At 34.5% G+C, this 18622-nt stretch overlaps 2 protein-coding genes and 1 pseudogene across 2 annotated transcripts; 1 reads left to right on the top strand and 2 right to left on the bottom strand.

The window, feature by feature from the left end:
* Positions 1-4979: 4979 nt before the first annotated feature.
* LOC148772546 (viridiflorene synthase-like) lies at positions 4980-8192 on the top strand. Its single transcript, XM_088815826.1, has 7 exons — positions 4980-5121; positions 5651-5924; positions 6232-6607; positions 6700-6918; positions 7021-7159; positions 7301-7546; positions 7827-8192. Exons 1-7 carry the CDS (start codon positions 4993-4995, stop codon positions 8118-8120), a joined length of 1677 nt encoding a protein of 558 aa, XP_088671952.1. The 5' UTR covers positions 4980-4992; the 3' UTR covers positions 8121-8192.
* Positions 8193-12309: 4117 nt separating this feature from the next.
* LOC148772545 (salviol synthase pseudogene) lies at positions 12310-13019 on the bottom strand (annotated as a pseudogene).
* A 1569-nt stretch (positions 13020-14588) lies between these two features.
* Positions 14589-17115, bottom strand: LOC105975343 (salviol synthase). The gene is made up of 2 exons (XM_013000533.2): positions 16094-17115; positions 14589-15391 (listed from the first exon to the last, which is right to left on the bottom strand). Exons 1-2 carry the CDS (start codon positions 16994-16996, stop codon positions 14753-14755), a joined length of 1542 nt encoding a protein of 513 aa, XP_012855987.2. The 5' UTR covers positions 16997-17115; the 3' UTR covers positions 14589-14752.
* Positions 17116-18622: the final 1507 nt, after the last annotated feature.

Raw genomic sequence — 18622 nt, 5'->3', positions numbered from 1 at the left:
TTATTATATTAGGGTTTTTTTTTTTTTTTTTTTCTTCTTTTCTTCTATGCAAAATTTGTATATTTGATGATCTTATTTTCCTGCAAGTTTTATAACACAAAGTTTACGTTGGAAATGAGATTCCATTCATATTCATGGTGGCAACACATTATTTTAATTCTTTCTATTTATTATTATTATTTTTTTTTTCTTGAGAAATTCGAGTAACATTATTGATGGCAAAGATTTAAATAAACGAAGGCAGTGGCGGAGCCAGTGTAGCGCCAGGGAGGCCATGGCCCCTCCAATTTCTCAAATTCGTATTATTTTATATAGAAATATATTTTTTTTAAAAATCATGTATAATAGTAAAAATGGCCCCCTTAAATATTTTTTTATGCATTTTGACCCCCTAACTTAAAGTCCAGGCTCCGCTAGTGCACAAAGCGGTTATACTTGCAATTAGTCACTTATTTTACTTTTTTGCAAGTGTTTTTTTTTTTTTATTTAACATCCAAAACCTCCAACGTTTCTACAAACTCTATCTATTTTGAAATTATAAGAAAAAAAATTATTTGCTCGGGATTTTGGAGGTCGAGCTTTTCGAGCTTTCATTTCTCGCAGTGGTGTAGAATATATATATATATATATATATATTACCTTCGTATACTCCAAATATTTTTTTTTTTCATATTTTCTACTGAAAGAGCATCAAATTAGTGACTAATCATATTTTGGGACCTAATCCTATGGATGGATCTATCCCTCCGGTCCCAACAGGCCGGTTTTTCACGGGTTTGACGGGTATGGCGGGTTGATGGGTCCGACTTGCTCACCCCTAATATCGGTGGAGAGATTAATCGTTTTTCACGTTTTGACCCCTCCAAGATGGGCTGGTTGCATGCTAGTATTGGGCCACCGATGAAGAGGAAACATTTGGGCCAAAATCCCAATATCTGTTTCCGTCAGGATTAATGAACTGCAATGATTATTTGATGGAGCTATTAGCACAGACCCCCTTTGTTATTCTGATAGACAAAAAAACCCTCATGATAAAACAATTAATACATACCCCTATGTTTTGTTTTATATTGCACGCCCCCTCTTATATCGAAATTTTTTTGTTGACTTAGATGAAAAGACAAAATTAGCCATAAATATTTTTAATCAAAAACCACAAAAACAAATATAAAATATAAATAAACTAAAAAAAAAAGGAAAAGAAAAAACACAATTTGCTCGACATCAAGCATGTTCGTTCATCTTTCTTCATAAAAATTCAAATATTTTGGCGACAAGGAGCCGTTACTGCTGGAGGAGGTGAATGAGGGTGAAAAGGAATGCCCTGATCTTGATGTTGATCAACAGGGCTTTTCTGGAAATATAAAGGACTGAATTGAAAATCTCATAAACTTCATTGTGGTGCTTATAAAAACTCTGGGGTGAATTTATAATTCAAAGGGTATTTGAGTCGTTTCATGTCAAACAACACACTCTCAGTTGCGTATAAGGCTAGTGGTCGAATGGGTCGCATGGACTTTATTGATTTTGACTAAATTTTATAGGAGATCTTTGCTAATTTTTTTAATACATGGATTTTTTTGGCAATTAAAGATTAACACATGAGTGGTAGTGCTAAAACCCCTTATTTTATGATTAGCCATTAATTAGATGCTCTTTCAGTGGAAATTAATAAAATAATTATGATGCTGGAATCACTTATTATATTGATAATGGACGGCTGATTAATTATAATTAATTCAAGTTAATTGATCTAATTAATGATTAATCATTAACAATAATTAAATCAAGTTAATTGATCTTGACAGAAAGAGAAATGTACAGCTCATGTGGATTTTATTTAATCTTCCTCGAGGCTGATATTTAAATGAATTTTCTTGGTATCAGATATCTTTGCGCCATCCCATTAATAGCTGAAAACTTCGCTCGACATGCACCTTGTTTTAAGTATATTATATTTGTTGTTTCGTAAAGGAGCGTCTAGCAGTTGGGGCAAGTGAGTCTGTGTCAATTAAAATAAAAGATCCAAATTTTTATTTTAATTAATTTTGAATTCGGACAAGTTTCAAATTTAGTTCAATTTGGTCCTTTGTAATTTTCAATTTTACCTAATATGATATTTTTAGATGAAAAAAAACATGTACTAGTCATGTGCTTTGCTTGTGCGTCAGAATTTATGAAGATTCGCCTGAATATAGAAACCCTAGATGGTAAAATGCTAATAACCCTATTCTAACAAAATATTACAATAAATTCGTGAAAACTCACAACAAACCAAAAAAACGAAGGGCAAATTGTACTTTACCCCCTATAGAATTCTTATTATCGCACTTTATCCCCTCAAAATTTTAAAAAGTAAATGGCCCCTTCAAAATATTAATCTTGTTGCAAAAACTGCCCCTGTGTAATCCTCAATTGCTAGAAAAGTCCCTATGTTATAAAAATTAGCAAAAACTCCCCTATATATTTTTTTTATTAGCTCACCGCACCTATTGTTATTTTAGTCATTGACCAGGGATGAAAAGATAAATATACCCTTGTTAATAGCACATTGCCCTTTTAAATGTTATTTTTTTGTTGCTCCGTGCCTACCGAAAATTAGGTGTTGGGGCAAAGTTCAACCAAAACAATATTTCGGATGGGGTTATCCATTTTTTGAATTTTTAGGTAGGAAGTGCGAAAATGAAAAAAAGAAAAATAGTGATACTATACCGTTGAATTGTGAGTTTTTGTTACAGTGCAATAATTGAACTCCAAACTATATATTAAAATGGAGTAATTAAAACAAGTATTAGGTAGCTTAATTATATATACTGGTGGTATTATATTCTGTCGGTTTCACTACAGCTCTGAAACGAGACGACAAAGAAGAAAAACGTTAAAGAAATTGTATGCATGTGAGAGTTCCCTATACAAATAATTAAGATAATATATCTTCACTCATATCCGGGTAACGAGCAGATTGAATCACAATATATAATTATTAATTAATATTCTCCATCAACCAAATATTCAATTATAACTTAGTTGATAAAATTTTAATATTTTATTATATTGTTGGAGCAAATTGTGATTAGTTAATGTGATGGCGCAAAATGGGAGATAAATTGCAAGTAAAAATCATTAAAATATGATAGTCTCGAGGCACATAATTATAAATAAAATAAAATCACATGTCAATTGTTAATGCCAAGAAAAAATCATTAAAAAATCAGCCTCGAGGAAGAAGATTAATAAAATAAAGCGTAAATTACAAACACCCCCTCAGGTATGGTTAATTTACGAAGAAAACCTCTCTTGTTTGGATAATTACATTTACCCCTTCAACTATGATTTTTTCTTGCACCTCCACCCTTATAGTGTCAAATCCAACACAATCATCTAGATTCTGTGAAATATGCTCTAGTTAATTTGTACTCGCTTTGTGTAAAAATACAGTTTCTTATGAACCACAATCTGATATATACAAGTCAAAAAACGCATATTATGATCATCTTGTTTCAAAACGTAGAGTTCCAATACGATAAAAGGGTACAAAAGTGATAATATTCTATATAATCTCGAAGATTCCACTAAATTTGATGAGTTGAGGGGTGGTTGTAATTATTCAAACAAGAGGGGTGTTTTCGTAATTTAACCATACTCCAGAGGGTGGTGTAATTTACCCTAAAATAAAATATAATACACACGAGCTGTACATTTTCGGTAATTCGTCACGATCAATTAACACTAGTAGAAAAATGGTTTTTTACTACAGCCATTAATCGTAGCAAAATGTATCAAATTCATAGTAAAAAGACTTTACTACGCATTTGGTACGGATTTGTTCCGTATCATATACGGGCGTGACAAAAACTTTATCGTACCAAATACTTTTTTACTACGGTAAATCCTAGTATTTAATACGACTTCAAAATTATTCCGTTGTAAAAAGTACATTTTATTACGGCTTTTTACCGTAGCAAATAATTTCGTAGTATAAAACAAATTTTCTACTATTGTAACTTCAATTTTAGTTATTATTTTATGACTATATAGTCTCTTTCCATGGAAATTGTGAGTTAATTATATTCTAACAAAACCGAAAAAACATTTAAATTCCAATGAACTTAATAATTTCTAATTAAAAAATTTAATAATTAACTAAACGGGTCAATTATATTATTTTTTGTGTAAGAATTATATCTGGATCATTTGAAATGAGTTATAGTGAGATTCGAACTCAGAACTTTTTATTTAAAATGCCTCTAATACCATATTTACTGACCACCTAATAATTCATTGTAATTCGTGTGTGTATATATATATATATATATTGGGCAAATAACACTTAAACCCTGGAAAAAATGCATTATTCGCACTAACCCCTCAGAATAAGAAAAAAGTGAACATCCCCTTGAAAATATTATTATGGTGCAAATTGCCCCAAAAGTCAAATCCAGGTAGTGTTTTTGCTGGAATTGAAATTTAAAAGGGTATTTTGGTCTTTTCAGGTCAAATACATACCCCAGTCGTGAAATCCGCTCATTCAGCTCGTAGAGCCCTTATTGACTTTGAATATATTTTAAAGAGCGGGGTTTTATGCTAATACTTTTAATACGAGGGTTTTTTCAGCAATTAGAGATTGGTTGATTTATGCAAAAACCCCTTTTATAACCAACATATATATGCTTTCTTCATAAACCAGAAGTATTATTATCCAAGGAGCTAGAGATCAGATATATATATATAGAGAGAGATCTAGAGAGAGAGAGAGAGAGAGAGAGAGAGAGAGCAATGGCATTTTCTACAGTTTTTTGGATTTCATCGCCGATATTTAGCGGTTCCCATCGTGCAGCGGCTGTTCCGGCCACTTCTGCTCCGCTCCGAAGACATAGGCATGTGTTCTTTTCTTTCTTACATGGATCCACTTTCATCACAGTTCTAGCTTTATACGTAATAAAATATTTTTAAGACAAATTTATAAGAATTTGCTGCAGAAATGTTGTTGCAATGGCCTCCAGTGAAGTAAACAGGCCCACCGTGAACTCTGAAAATGATATTGTACGACCCGTCACAGCTAATTTCCCTCCTAGTTTGTGGGATGGTCTTTTTAGTTCATTTAACATGGAGGATTTCCAGGTAATTAAATTTCTCATCATCACTTTTTTAGTTCATTTTACATTAATCATTTTGAAATCTGGAAAATTAAAATACAAAATGAAAAGAAAATCAAGGAAAGGTGGTGAAGCCGGTGCGGCGATGGTCTGATTCCTGGTTTGTTCGGCATGGCGGCGGATTTTAATTAAGTTTTGAAAAATTGCAATTAACTCCCTTAAGTTTCTATAAATTTTCATAAATTCATTTTAGTCCCTTAAATTTTTACATTATATATTTATTTAAATTCAAGGGTTGGGCAAAATCATTTTCTCATTGCAAAATCTCGCGCGGGGTGTTTTTTTTTTTTTTTATCTTTTCACGACCAGTCAATGCGTAAATGGCAAAATGGTCGAGTGTTTTGTCTAAAACGTATAGGGGGTAGTGTTTTTTGTCTATTTTTTATTTTCTATGGACTTGTTTAGCAGATTGAGATTACACAAGGAAAGATATATATAAATTCCATTATCCGATCCCGATGAACTAGTTAAAATATTTATCATGTGGTGCACAGCTATCAGATACGTACACTGAAGAGATTAAGGTATTAAAGGAAGAAACAAGAAATATGATAATCTCAGGTGACAGCAAATTGTCGGAGAAATTGGTTTTGATCGACACAATTGAACGCCTTGGTTTATCGTATCACTTTGAAAATGAAATACAACAACAGCTCACATTAGCATTCAATGGCCATTTCAAACTCGATCCAGAAGAGGAAGATGACTTGTTCATCATTGCATTGCAGTTCAGATTATTGAGGCAGCGTGCCTTGGATGCACCTTCTTGTAAGTACTACTTAATTCATATATATATAAATATATATATATATATATATATATATATATATATATATATATATATATATATATATATATATATATATATATATATATATCGTATATATATATATCGTATATATTCGCCACTATTTGAACAATCGTTGTTATTATTAATTTGTTAAGACTATTTTTAATGCATTTCTGGTCCTCCTAGTGATGAAATCCTGGCTTTTTCGCCAGTGTCTATACGCAAACAAATAGTTTATTTGAACTATCTTGCAATCATTTATTTTGTGATATTTATATATGCCAGCCATTTTCAAGAATTTCACGGAAAATAATGGTGAATTCAAGAAAGCCCTTTCGACTGACATTGAGGGTTTGTTAGCCCTGTACGAGGCATCATATTTGAGACGAAACGACGAGGAGATTTTGGACGAGGCCTTTTCTTTCTCTAAAGCTAATCTTGAATCTGTTGCTCCTAATTTACGCGAATCGCCACTCAAGAAGCAAGTTTTGCATGCTCTCGATCAATCCCTTCTACGAGGCACCCCAAGAGTCGAAGCCCGCCGTTTCATCTCATTGTACGAAGAACTCGAAACGACGAATGAATCATTGTTGAGGCTGGCAAAATTGGATTTCAATTTGCTACAAATGCAGCACAAAATGGAACTCTCTGAACTCACCATGTAATTAAACTATACGTACGGATCCATATATTATAACAAATTACATATTGTTGTGTTTTGATGTGTGTGTGTGTGTGTATATATATACATAGGTGGTGGAAGGAAATCGACCTGGCTTCGAAGCTTCCTTATGTTAGAGACAGAGTTGTTGAAGCCTATTTTTGGGCTACGGGAATTTATCACGAGCCCCAATATTCTGATGCTCGAATCATGCAGACCAAATCCATAGCAATATTGTCGGTGCTAGACGATACTTACGATTCATATGGAACAATTGAAGAACTTAAACTTTTCACCGATGCAATACAGAAGTAAGTATTGATTGTATGTAAATTTAGGCCAATACAAATTAAATTAATTAAACCCTTTTTTTTCTACGCGATATATTATAAATAACGAAACATGTTTGTCAGATGGGATATGAGCGAAATCGATCGACTTCCAGACTACATGAAGATAGCCTATAGAGCTTTGATAGATCTTTTCGAAGTCTTCGATGCAGAGTTATCTCCAAAAGGAAGATCATTCGCTGTTCATTATTCCCGAGAGGCGGTATATATGAATATCCACACTAATAATTCTTTTTGTTGTCACTTAATTTTATTTTTTGTTTTATTGCAACTTCATAGAACTAGTGATACCTCATTCGTGAAAAGCATACTGACAATATTTAATGTTATATATGATCGACAGATGAAGGAAATAGTGAGGAATTACTACACGGAGGCTAAATGGTTCATTGAAGGTCAATTCCCGAGATTTGACGAGTACATGAGCGTTGCAAGGATTACTTGCGGTTACTACTGTGTGACTGTATTATCCTTCCTTGGCATGAACAACGCATCAATCGAAGTATTTGATTGGTTTTCCGCTAAACCTAAAATTCTTCAGGCCGGTAATATAATGGCTCGTATAATCGATGACATCGGCACGTATGAGGTATATATAATACACACATATAAATATATATATATATATATATATATATATATATATATATATATATATATATATATATATATATATATATATATATATATATATATATATATATATATATATATATATATATATATATATAAATAATACGAACAACTTGATTCGAACTCCTGACATTTCATTTAACCTGACTCTGATACCATGTTAAATGACCACCTGAATCAATTAAAGCTTAAATTTTTATTTATTTATTTTTAATATTTTTTTTTATATGTGTAAGAGCGAGAAAGAAAAAGGGCAAGCTACGACGGGGATAGATTTCTACATGAAGGAGAATGGTGTATCGAAACAAGTAGCATTTCAACAGCTGCGCGAAATCGCAGAGAATGAATGGAAAGGGTTGAACGAAGGGTTCATGGATAAATCCGTGCCGTTCGAGATGATCACGGCAGTTTTCAATTGGGCACGAGTGGCTGAGATCACTTACAAGCGCGACGAAGATGGATACACAAATCCAGAGAAAGGGTTCAAAACTCATGTCATAGCCTTACTTTTTGAACCTATCAAAATTTAGACAGATGTAATTCAAATTCTGGTATTTGTGAAACCACTTAATTAGCAAAATTAAAATGTTATTTATTTATGATTAGATGTGTCTTACTGCAGTTTTAGGTTCTGCATGGTATGTTTATGGAGCACAAAGACGTACGACGTCGTTGCGCTGCCCTAATTAGTAATTTCCGTCCCCAATTCATAAACTGGGTTTTAATTTAGGGTTAAATACAAAAACACCCAGTATCATATACCCCTGTACTATAAATAAATACAAAACCCCCCATGCTATTATAATTTTTCCAGAATTTGACGAAAATACCCTTGCTAAGCCTATAAATATAAGGGTTTTTTTTTTTTTTTTTGAGTAACTATAAATATAAGGGTTTGTTTGAACCATTTTTCACTATATTTTTTAACATTTTCGGTAGCTTATACAAATAATTAAGATAATATATCTTCACACTCATATCCGGGGTCAGTTCCGCTACTCTAACGAGCAGATTGAATCACAATATATAATTATTAATTGATATTCTCCATCAAACATGGGAATCGGGTCGAAAAATTTCGGCTTTTGTGCAACAACCAAATATTCAATTAGGGTAAATTACAAACACCCCTGAGGTATGGTTAAATTACAAAAATCCCCCTCTTGTTTGGATAATTACATCTACCCCCTCAACTATGATTTTTTCTTACACCTCCACCCTTATGGTGCAAAATTCAACATAATCATCTAGATTCCGTGGAATGTGCTCTAGTTTGTACTCGTTTTGTGTAAAAATACAGTTTCCCATGCACCACAAACTGATATATACAAGCTAAAAAACACATATTACGATCATCTAGCTTCATAATGTAGAGTTCGAATGGGATAAAACGGGTACAATAGTGACAATATTCCATATAATCTCGAATATTCCACTAAATTTTAGGAGTTGAAGGGGTGGTTGTAATTATCCAAACAAGAGGGTGTTTTTGTAATTTGACCATACCTTAGGGCTATTTGTAATTTACCCATTCAATTATAACTAGTTGATATTTTTTTTTTAATATTTTATTTTATTGTTGGAGCAAATTGTGAATAGTTAATGTGATGGCGCAAAATGGGAGATAAATTGCAAGTGAAAATCATTAAAATAAGAGAGTCTCGAGGTACATAATTATAAATAAAATAAAATCACATGCCAATTGTTAATGCCAAGAAAAAATATATTAAAATATCAGCCTCGAGGAAGAAGATTAATAAAATAAAATATAATCCACATGAGCTGTACATTTTCCGGTAATTCGTCACGATCAATTAACTTCAATTGTAGTTATTATTTTATGACTATATAGTCTCTTTCCGTCGAAATTGTGAGTTAATTATATTCTAACAAAACCGAACAAACATTTTAAATTCCAATGAACTTAATAATTTCTAATTAAAAAATTTAATAATTAACTAAACGTGTCAATTATATTCTTGTTTGTGCAAGAATTATATTTGAATTATTTGAAATGAGTTATAGTGAGATTCGAACTCAGAACTTTTTATTTAAAATAACTCTAATACCATATATATAATGATCACCTGAACCAAACGTTTAAGCTTGAAGTGAAGGGAATAAACCGTTTAATATTAATCTCCAATAATTTGTTATTCATTGTATCGACATATGAGCTAATTTTTTCCCTTTGTTTGAATCATACTGCGACAAGGTGAGGTAGTATTGTTTATTGACCAAGTCTAAAAAAATTGCATCAGCTATCTATTACTTTAATTTTCAAGTCACTTTCGTTTATTCATAAAAAAATAAAAATAAAAAAGCCAATTTCGTTTATATATATATTTATTCTCGTTGAAAACTAACTAATTGGGCAAATAACACTTCAACCCCTGAAAAAAAATCCATTATTCGTACTAACCCCCCAGAATACGAAAAAAGTGAACATCCTCTTGATTATATTATTATAGTTGCAAATTGCCCCAAAAGTCAAATCCAGGTAGTGTTTTTGCTGGAATTGAAAATTTAAAAGGGTACTTTGGTCTTTTGAGCCTATAGCTACTGTTAGAATCCATGGATTCTAATTGTACGAGAATTAATAAAACTTGTGCCACAAGTTTTCATATACCGTGAGCTAAAGAAGGGAAGAGTCCTTGTAGCTTTTAATTCTTTTAATTTGTCATTAATTGATTTATAATATGAATTATTCTTCTAAAGAATTTCCTTGTATTGAAAATATTATTTCCTACGTAATTAAAAGTTTCCTAACCCTAATGGACTCTATTTCCTTGTAGGAGTCTTATAACATGTAGAAGTATAAATACAGCAACACGGCGCCTAAGATCTCACGCCTTCTTGGAGAGAAAAAAATACACAGAATATTTTCTTTACTCTCGTTTTTATTGGCGTCTTGCTGGAGAGAAAAATATTTCTCTTTTCCTCGTTGTTGTTGCGTGTTTTTTTTGGAGAAAAAATATTTTTCCTTTCTTTGTTGCTCCTACAGCTTTTTCATCGAGAGAAGTTCAAGAGAAAATATTTTTCCTCTCGTTTTTATTGCTCCATCGTGATACGTGATTTTCATAGAAAATATACCGGCTTCAAGTCTTTGTGGTGAAGACACCAAGATTCAAGGAGTATCACAAGTTTGGTTCTTCTATACAAAAAGAAGATCGGTTCTTCGGGAGAGGGGCTTAAACAGATCTCGGGAGGAGATCGATCCGCCGACTGAGGGATTCAGCGTTGAAGGGAGTTCAACCGTGCGGAGCAAAGGACGTGCTGCAAATTGAAGATTTATAATTTAACGTAGTATACAAGAACGGCGTCAACAAAGAGGGAGTCTTTGTATTTTGATTAAGTCATAATATTGTATTCGTAAAACTAAAAATTAGTAAATTTCATTTGCATGTCCCCGTGGATGTAGGGTACAATTGTATCCGAACCACTTTAAAATTTGTGTCTTTTTATTACTGTTTCATTAACTGTTGCAACTCTTCGTAAAACAGTAAAACGGTATTTAAAACTGAATCTGGAATTCATCGGACACAAATAATTTATATCTGCACGAAATAAATTCGAACAATTGGCATCAAGAGTCTGTCACTAGATACACTTAGTGAGATTTTGGGATTTAATTTTTTAATTTGTTTTGTGCAGATATGCTTCATCGTGAAGGAACGTCTACAGTACGACCACCTCTCTTGAATGGATCAAATTACTCTTACTGGAAATCGAAGATGAAGATGTTCATCAAGTCCGTTGATGAACGAGCTTGGCGTGCTATCGTGACTGGTTGGACCCCGCCCATGGCTAAAGGAACGGATGGTATGCAAACGGTAAAACCAGAAGAAACATGGACTAATGAAGAGATATTACTTGCCAATTACAACTCAAGGGCGATAAACTCAATTTTCAGTGGCGTTGGTTGGTGCTTGTTTTCGGTTGGTGTTACCACCAGACCTAGGATCGACAGTATGAACACTGGAAAAGGGAACTGAGCCGTTCTTTTTCAATATTCTCTTATTGTTTTCATTTCCTTTTGTTTTTCTATCTGTGTTACAGATCTATGGCTGTTTTGAAAAGAACCTGTACCTAACACCTCTTGAGTTATTTTTGCATTCAATTTGGCCTCGGTTTTATGTTATTGTAATTTTATATTATTTTATCGAAGGATACATTTGTCATCGTACCTTTGGTCAAAGACTAAAATCACAATGGGTCGAATGTGCTGTTTCAAACAAATTCTCAGGGATTTTTTTACTAGTTTATTTATCATGGGGTATTTGCTATTTTGTGATTACACAGGCATACATTTTTGGAGTTTACTCATTGTATTTAATACCCATGACTTGTATCGAATCTCTAAAAAATCCCACATATTATTTTATATTGACAATAACCTCCTTATGATGCATTTTGCTTTGTTAACGAAATTCAAACAATGTTACAAATTGGGGACGTAGTAGGGGAGAAGCAAGATTCGAACCATAGGCCTCTACTCTAGTAATAGATGCTATAAACTACAAACATAATGCATTTTTCGAGCATTTTGAACTGGAAATGTGTCGAAGACGGTGGTAACATGGCATAAATAATTGTGTTCAGGTGCTATTAAGTATTAACCAATGTTTTTATTCATAAATAACTCAATTAAAGATACATGTCAACGCACAGACAAACATTGATTCAAGCAAGAAACAAGCAAATTTAACAACTAACAATAAATGATTATTCCGAATAAACATTCATTAAGCCACATGTAAATTAAAATAAAACCAACAACTTCCATTACGACGCATCGATCATTTGACAGGCGGGAGGAGTGGTCGTTTAATAACCGGAACAACAAACAAATCACCGTTTCTCCTGGCTGTGGCCCCGAACGATTCCGACATATCCAATTCTTCATGTTTCATTCCAGCTGGCAACTTCCAATCAAAATGGTATAGAAACATAGCCAGTGGTAGCTCCACATTTGCCATACCGAACGCCATTCCAGGGCATATTCTCCTACCGGCACCAAACGGGATATATTCGAAATGATTACCCTTGTAATCAACCTCCAAATCATCATCCAGAAATCTCTCGGGCTCAAAGCAATCCGGGTTACGCCAGTACTTAGGGTCTCTGTTAATAGCCCACGCATTTACGATGATTTTAGTATCCACCGGTATCTCGTATCCATTAATCTCGCACTTCTCTCTGCATTTTCTTGGAAGCAACAGAGGAAATGGCGCATGAATCCTCAGGGTTTCTTTGATAATTGACATTAAATATTTTAGTTCGTGAATTCTCGATTCATCAACATATCCTCCTTTATCGTCGAAAAATCGTCTCACCTCGTCTTGCGCCTTTTTCAAGATTCTTGGATTTTTTACCATTTCCGCCATTGCCCAGTCCAACGTTGTGGCCGATGTCTCACTCCCACCACCCAACATATCCTGATTAATCAAGTACATATATTAAGTGAAAATAATAATTCCTTTTGATGTTACTATACAGCATTAGTGATACCCCATTAGTTACAACCACGTACAGTGACAACATTTTCTGTCTAATCATGCGAAAATCAGTGTTGTCACTCAGAAGATTATTTCTTGCAATGGTATAGAAAATAGGATAGGATATAATAGATGGATAAAACACACTGGAAAAAACGACGAGAAGAAAACTCGATAAACCAAAAGTTATTCCACGCACATTCTTCTTCCACCCCAAACGAAATATAATCAAAGCCGTTTCCTGTGAAATCTTTCGGGTCATTGTTGAATCTCGGGTCGGCCCAAATATCCGGATCTCTGCCCATGGCCCACGCATTCACCAGCACTTTGGCTCCGGTTGGGATGATATACCCTTCGATTTCGGTGTCCTCCTGTGAAACGCGTGGGATTAATGGGATCGGCGCGTGGAGCCTGAATCCTTCCTTGTTCACTAACTTTAGGTATTTCAGTTTCTGAACATCGGATTCTCCGAATTTTGGATATTGTATATAGTACCACAATCTTATATCGAAATTCTAAAAACCCCCCACATACTATTTTATATTGACAATAACCCCCTTTTTTTGAAGCCAAATGTTGGGGGAGAGAAACCCCATCCCGACAATCAGACACAGCAACAACAGCCAAATTATGGGCAAGCACATTACCCTGCCTTTTAACAAAGCAAAATGAAACAGAAACAAAAAGTCGAGCGAGCATAACACAATCATCCAAAATTGCACCACAAGAAATAAGTGAATCCTCATTCTTATTTAACGCTTCCATAACCTGTAAGCAATCACTCTCAATAATAATGGAGCTCCATTGATGTAGCTTTGCCGTTATCAGAGCTTGACGAATCGCCTGAGCTTCACCATCAATGGGTCGGACACGGCCTCTAAATCGCCGAGCTTTCCAGTAAATACACTCACTCCCGCCATGCCATCCCTGACCACAAGAGTAGTCTGATAGTAGTCAGTCCCCACCGGGAAGGTGGCGTCAACGTTAATTTTGTAGTGACCCCACGGCGGCGGTTTCCACACTTCTGGCAGCACCATTCCCTTGACGGCGAGCTTACGAAACTGCGCCGCATTATAATCCTCCAAGTAGCTAGCGCACCATTGGACAATCATATTAATATCCATCACTTCCTCGCCATGCACTAACGTGTTACGACACTCCCAAAGCTTCCACGCGACCATAACTGCCAGGTAAAAACAGTCCTTGGTAAGGGCATTTTGGAGCGATTTAAGCCAGCTCCAAAAGGTACTGCACTGATCGGCTCGAGAAATATGGAATGGAGCATGAGCCCATTTACGTTGCAAGACACCGCAGCCGACCACCCTTATAATGCAATTTTCCAGCACAATTAGCACGAGTGCAGGGCGCTTTAGACTGCAAGTAAGCCAGAGATGGTAACATGTCACAAATAATCGAATTCAGGTGCGATCGTGCAAAATATTTCCATTCAAGCGGCAATCCGCAAAAATAAATAAAAATAAAATAAAAAAGGCCGGATAATGCGATTAAGCAAACGTTTTTATTCGTAAATAACTTAATTATACATGTCAACACAGACAAATAACCAAGCAAGCAAATTTCACAACTGACACTAAATGATTATTCTGAATAAACATTCATTAAGCCACATGTAAATTAAAATAAACCAACAACTTCCGCATCGATCATTTGACAGGCGGCGGGAGTGGTCGTTTAATAACCGGAACAACAAACAAATCACCATTTCTCCTGGCTGTGATCCCAAATGATTCCGACATATCCAATTCTTCATGCTTCATTCCAGGTGGCAACTTCCAATCAAAATGGTATAGAAACATAGCCAGTGGTAGCTCCACATTTGCCAGACCAAACGCCATTCCAGGGCATATTCTCCTACCGGCACCAAACGGGATATACTCGAAATGATTACCCTTGTAATCAACCTCCAAATCCTCATCAAGAAATCTCTCGGGTTCGAAGCAATCCGGGTTACGCCAGTACTTAGGGTCTCTGTTAATAGCCCACGCATTTACGATGATTTTCGTATCCACCGGTATCTCGTATCCGTTGATCTCGCATTTCTCTCTGCATTTTCTTGGAAGTAATAGAGGTAGTGGTAGGTGAAGCCTCAGAGTCTCTTTGATAATTGACATTAAATATTTCAGTTCGTGAATTCTTGATTCATCGACGTATCCTCCTTTGTCGTCGAAAAATCGTCTCACCTCATCTTGCGCCTTTTCCAGGATTCTTGGATTTCTTAGCATTTCCGACATTGCCCAATCCACCGTTGTGGGCGATGTCTCACTCCCACCACCCAACATATCCTGATTTAAGCTCCAGACCATTAACTCGTATCGAATTACTCGTAATTTAATCAATTCATTTTCCATGGACTAGAAATTGACATGTACATATTTTTTTTTTATTTGATGTCAATCATATAAAAGGGATACAAAAGTTCATATTATCTCGAAAATTCCACTAAATTTGAAACCGCAAGGGTGGACATGTAAAAATATTTATAGTTGACGGGTGGTTGTAATTACCCAAACAGGAGGGGGGTTTTCGTAATTTAACCATACCTCAGGGGTGGTTGTAAAAAAATAGCAAATACCCCATGTATTTTTATTTGTAAATAGCATAGTCGTCCCATTTAAATTTTCTCCATTGACAGATTGTAAAAGGACCGAAATACCCCAGGGTTTCTGCAAAAAACTATAGGACCAAATTGAAGTTTTGAAAAACTAAATCAAATAAATCAGGGGACTGAATTGTAATTTTCTAAAAATAACATGCATATAATATTTATCATTATTTCATCGGGTCCAGCGATGTTGTTGTAGACGTATGAGGGATTATAACTGGAGTGGGGATGGGCCGAGGTTTGGACTCGCTTCGAAAGATAAGGGTGAGTTTTGTTTATTTATTTATTCGTTGATGGGGGGCATTTGGCAATTAGAGATTTCACGGTGGTGGTGTTTGCAATTAACTCATAGAAAAATATGAAAGGGGAGAAGAAAACTAACCAAGAGAACAGCTTTAATGTTTTCAGTGGTCAACGGAATCTGAATCCCATCATCCTGGAATCTGAGAAGAACATCAACCAGGTCATCATCTCCTTGCTTCTTCTTCTTCTCGCTGACGTCATCATAAACCATGGCTACTGATCTATGCTCATGGATGATGTCATCAAGTATCCTATCTACTTCCCCATGCAGCTTCTTCATCCTCCTCCTCAATCCACTCATCATTTGAAGCAACTTAATCGAAGGATAAACATCCGCAATACTAAATCCTGCCGCCAGTACGGAAATTTCTTTGAATACGGGCAGTAACCTCTTATTAACCTCGGACTTCTTACCAAACGCGGCCCTGGAAACCAGAGAATAGACACAAGAGTAGAGTTTCTCACTCAAATTGACGACGACGACGACAGGTGGCGCTCCCTCCAGCGACCTTGAGAGATCTAGAAACGCTTCTTCTCTTATCGAACGGAAAGACGAGACGCGCTTCATGCTCAGGAGCTCCAGCGTGCAGATCTTCCTCAGCTGCCTCCAGTGATCACCGTACTCGCCGAACGTGATGCTTGTGCTGTTATAACTGATGATCTCGGCCACGATAATCGGTGGCCTGGATGCGAAGTTTACGTCGTGGGTTTTCATCACCTGCTTTGCGGCGTCGGGTGAGGAAATTACAACCGTGGATAGTTCGCCGAGCTGAAGGTGCATCACGGGGCCGTATTTCAGGGCCAATTCGTGCAGAGCACGATGTGGCATAGAGCCGATGAGATTGTGCATATTCCCTATTAAAGGCAATTTCCATGGCCCTGGTGGCAGATTTCGAGTTGACTTTTTTGTTCTTATCAGCTTGAAGAAGAAGATGAAAATGGGTATGAAGAAGACAAGAATCGTCAACACGAGGTTCATCATGCTTGATTTTTTTTTTTTTTTTTTTTCGTTTTCTTTTTGTGGATATATGATGATGATCTTTTTTGTGAGGGTTTTATAACCAAAGAAATTAAACAAGGCGTTAATTGGCAGAGTTTCAACGCTAATTATGCTACCAGATTAATACCAGAGCTAGCTAGCATAGAAGAAAAGAAAATCTTATATATAAAAGAAAGAAACGATGGGCAACCCTTAAAAACCCTAATGATATTTTAGTAATTAAATTTTTATATATAAAAGAAAGAAACGCTGGACAACCCTAAAAAACCCTAATGGTATTTTAGTAATTAATTTTTTTTTTCTCTACTAATTTCTAACTATCATTTTTAACAATTATCAACATTGAAACTAAACCGTGAGGAATCCTACCCTAATGGTACTTCTGTAATTATTTATTTTTAATGTTTTTTTTTCTACTAATTTTGAACAATTATCAATCTCCTATTTTTCATCAATATATCTCAAATCTTAAGAGATAAAGATAAAATTCGATTTCTTAAAATCTTAATCTATATATTTGGATTGTAATTCTTAATATGTAAGATTTAAAAAAACTAATGTTATATAAAATTTGAATAATACCACATTATTAAATTTTACTATGTTAGTGTACTAAATTTTCTTATTATCTATTAAATTGATTTTTTTTTCACTTTCGAAATAATATCCCGTGCATCGCACGGGGAAAAGAACACTAGTTAATTATAAATGACAAAGAAACCACTAGTTCGGCAGCAAACCCTAGTATAAAAAAAAAAAAAAAAAGAAATTTAATTAATTAGGCAATGCTAACATCATTAATACAGTGTTATTAAGTATTAACTACACACAATTAGTTATGTATTTCAATAATAGAACTCGCTAAGCATAAATATATATAGAACTATATATAAGCATTGGCGAATTCATGAATTTAGCCAAGGGTGTTCGAAATTATAAAAGTTTACGGAATAGAGCCCCCGATTTTTTTTTTAATAATAATAATAATACACACATAAAATAATACTAATATGTAAGAAAATCAAAACTAACAAGGTCTTTTTCAATTTTTGGAGAATTTTGAAAAAAATAGAAAAATATTGAGAGAAATTGTAGTGTAAATGAAAATTTAATAAATAAAAGTGAAATATTATGAAAATTAAATATGAAAAACAACTAATATTTGTAGGTTGTAGGACTCAGAACTACAAATTGTCCTTGTTAACATTTCGCATCTGACATAATATATTGGACAAAATTTATAGGGATATATTTTTTTTTTAAATCAAGGGTGTGCGGTTGCACACTCTAGAACTAGAGTGGATCCGCCACTGTTAAATAAATAATATAAGTTTGGCAGTACTGCTGGCTAGGTAGCTAGTTGTATACAGTAAATGCTTAATTAGTAACAAATGCAGTATTAATTAATAAGCAGGCATATATATCTAGTGGGGGCGGAGAATAATTAGGGTTATCGACTCAAACAAAAATAGTATTTTATATGTAACAATTGTACGTATTGTTGTTCGAGTATTGTATTAGAGAGGACTTATCTAGTTAAATTACCAAAAAAATTTCTCCTATTTGGATACTTACAATCATCCCTTCTCTGTAAATTTTCTTACACGT

The sequence above is a fragment of the Erythranthe guttata genome, chromosome 1 (assembly GCF_056151865.1).
Source record: "Erythranthe guttata isolate IM_541 chromosome 1, IM_541, whole genome shotgun sequence".
In the NCBI taxonomy this organism is placed as follows: domain Eukaryota; kingdom Viridiplantae; phylum Streptophyta; class Magnoliopsida; order Lamiales; family Phrymaceae; genus Erythranthe; species Erythranthe guttata.
This window is presented reverse-complemented; position numbering and strand designations above follow the sequence as displayed.

Bases quoted from the DNA above. Each gene is read 5' to 3' on its own strand.
- LOC148772546 (XM_088815826.1), top strand. From the start codon at position 4,993: ATGGCCTCCAGTGAAGTAAACAGGCCCACCGTGAACTCTGAAAATGAT. The intron at 5,122-5,650 runs GTAATTAAATTT...TGTGGTGCACAG, and splicing joins TTAACATGGAGGATTTCCAG to CTATCAGATACGTACACTGA. The intron at 6,919-7,020 runs GTAAGTATTGAT...CATGTTTGTCAG, and splicing joins TTCACCGATGCAATACAGAA to ATGGGATATGAGCGAAATCG.
- LOC105975343 (XM_013000533.2), bottom strand. From the start codon at position 16,996: ATGATGAACCTCGTGTTGACGATTCTTGTCTTCTTCATACCCATTTTC. The intron at 15,392-16,093 runs GTTAGTTTTCTT...AGCTTAAATCAG, and splicing joins ACATTAAAGCTGTTCTCTTG to GATATGTTGGGTGGTGGGAG.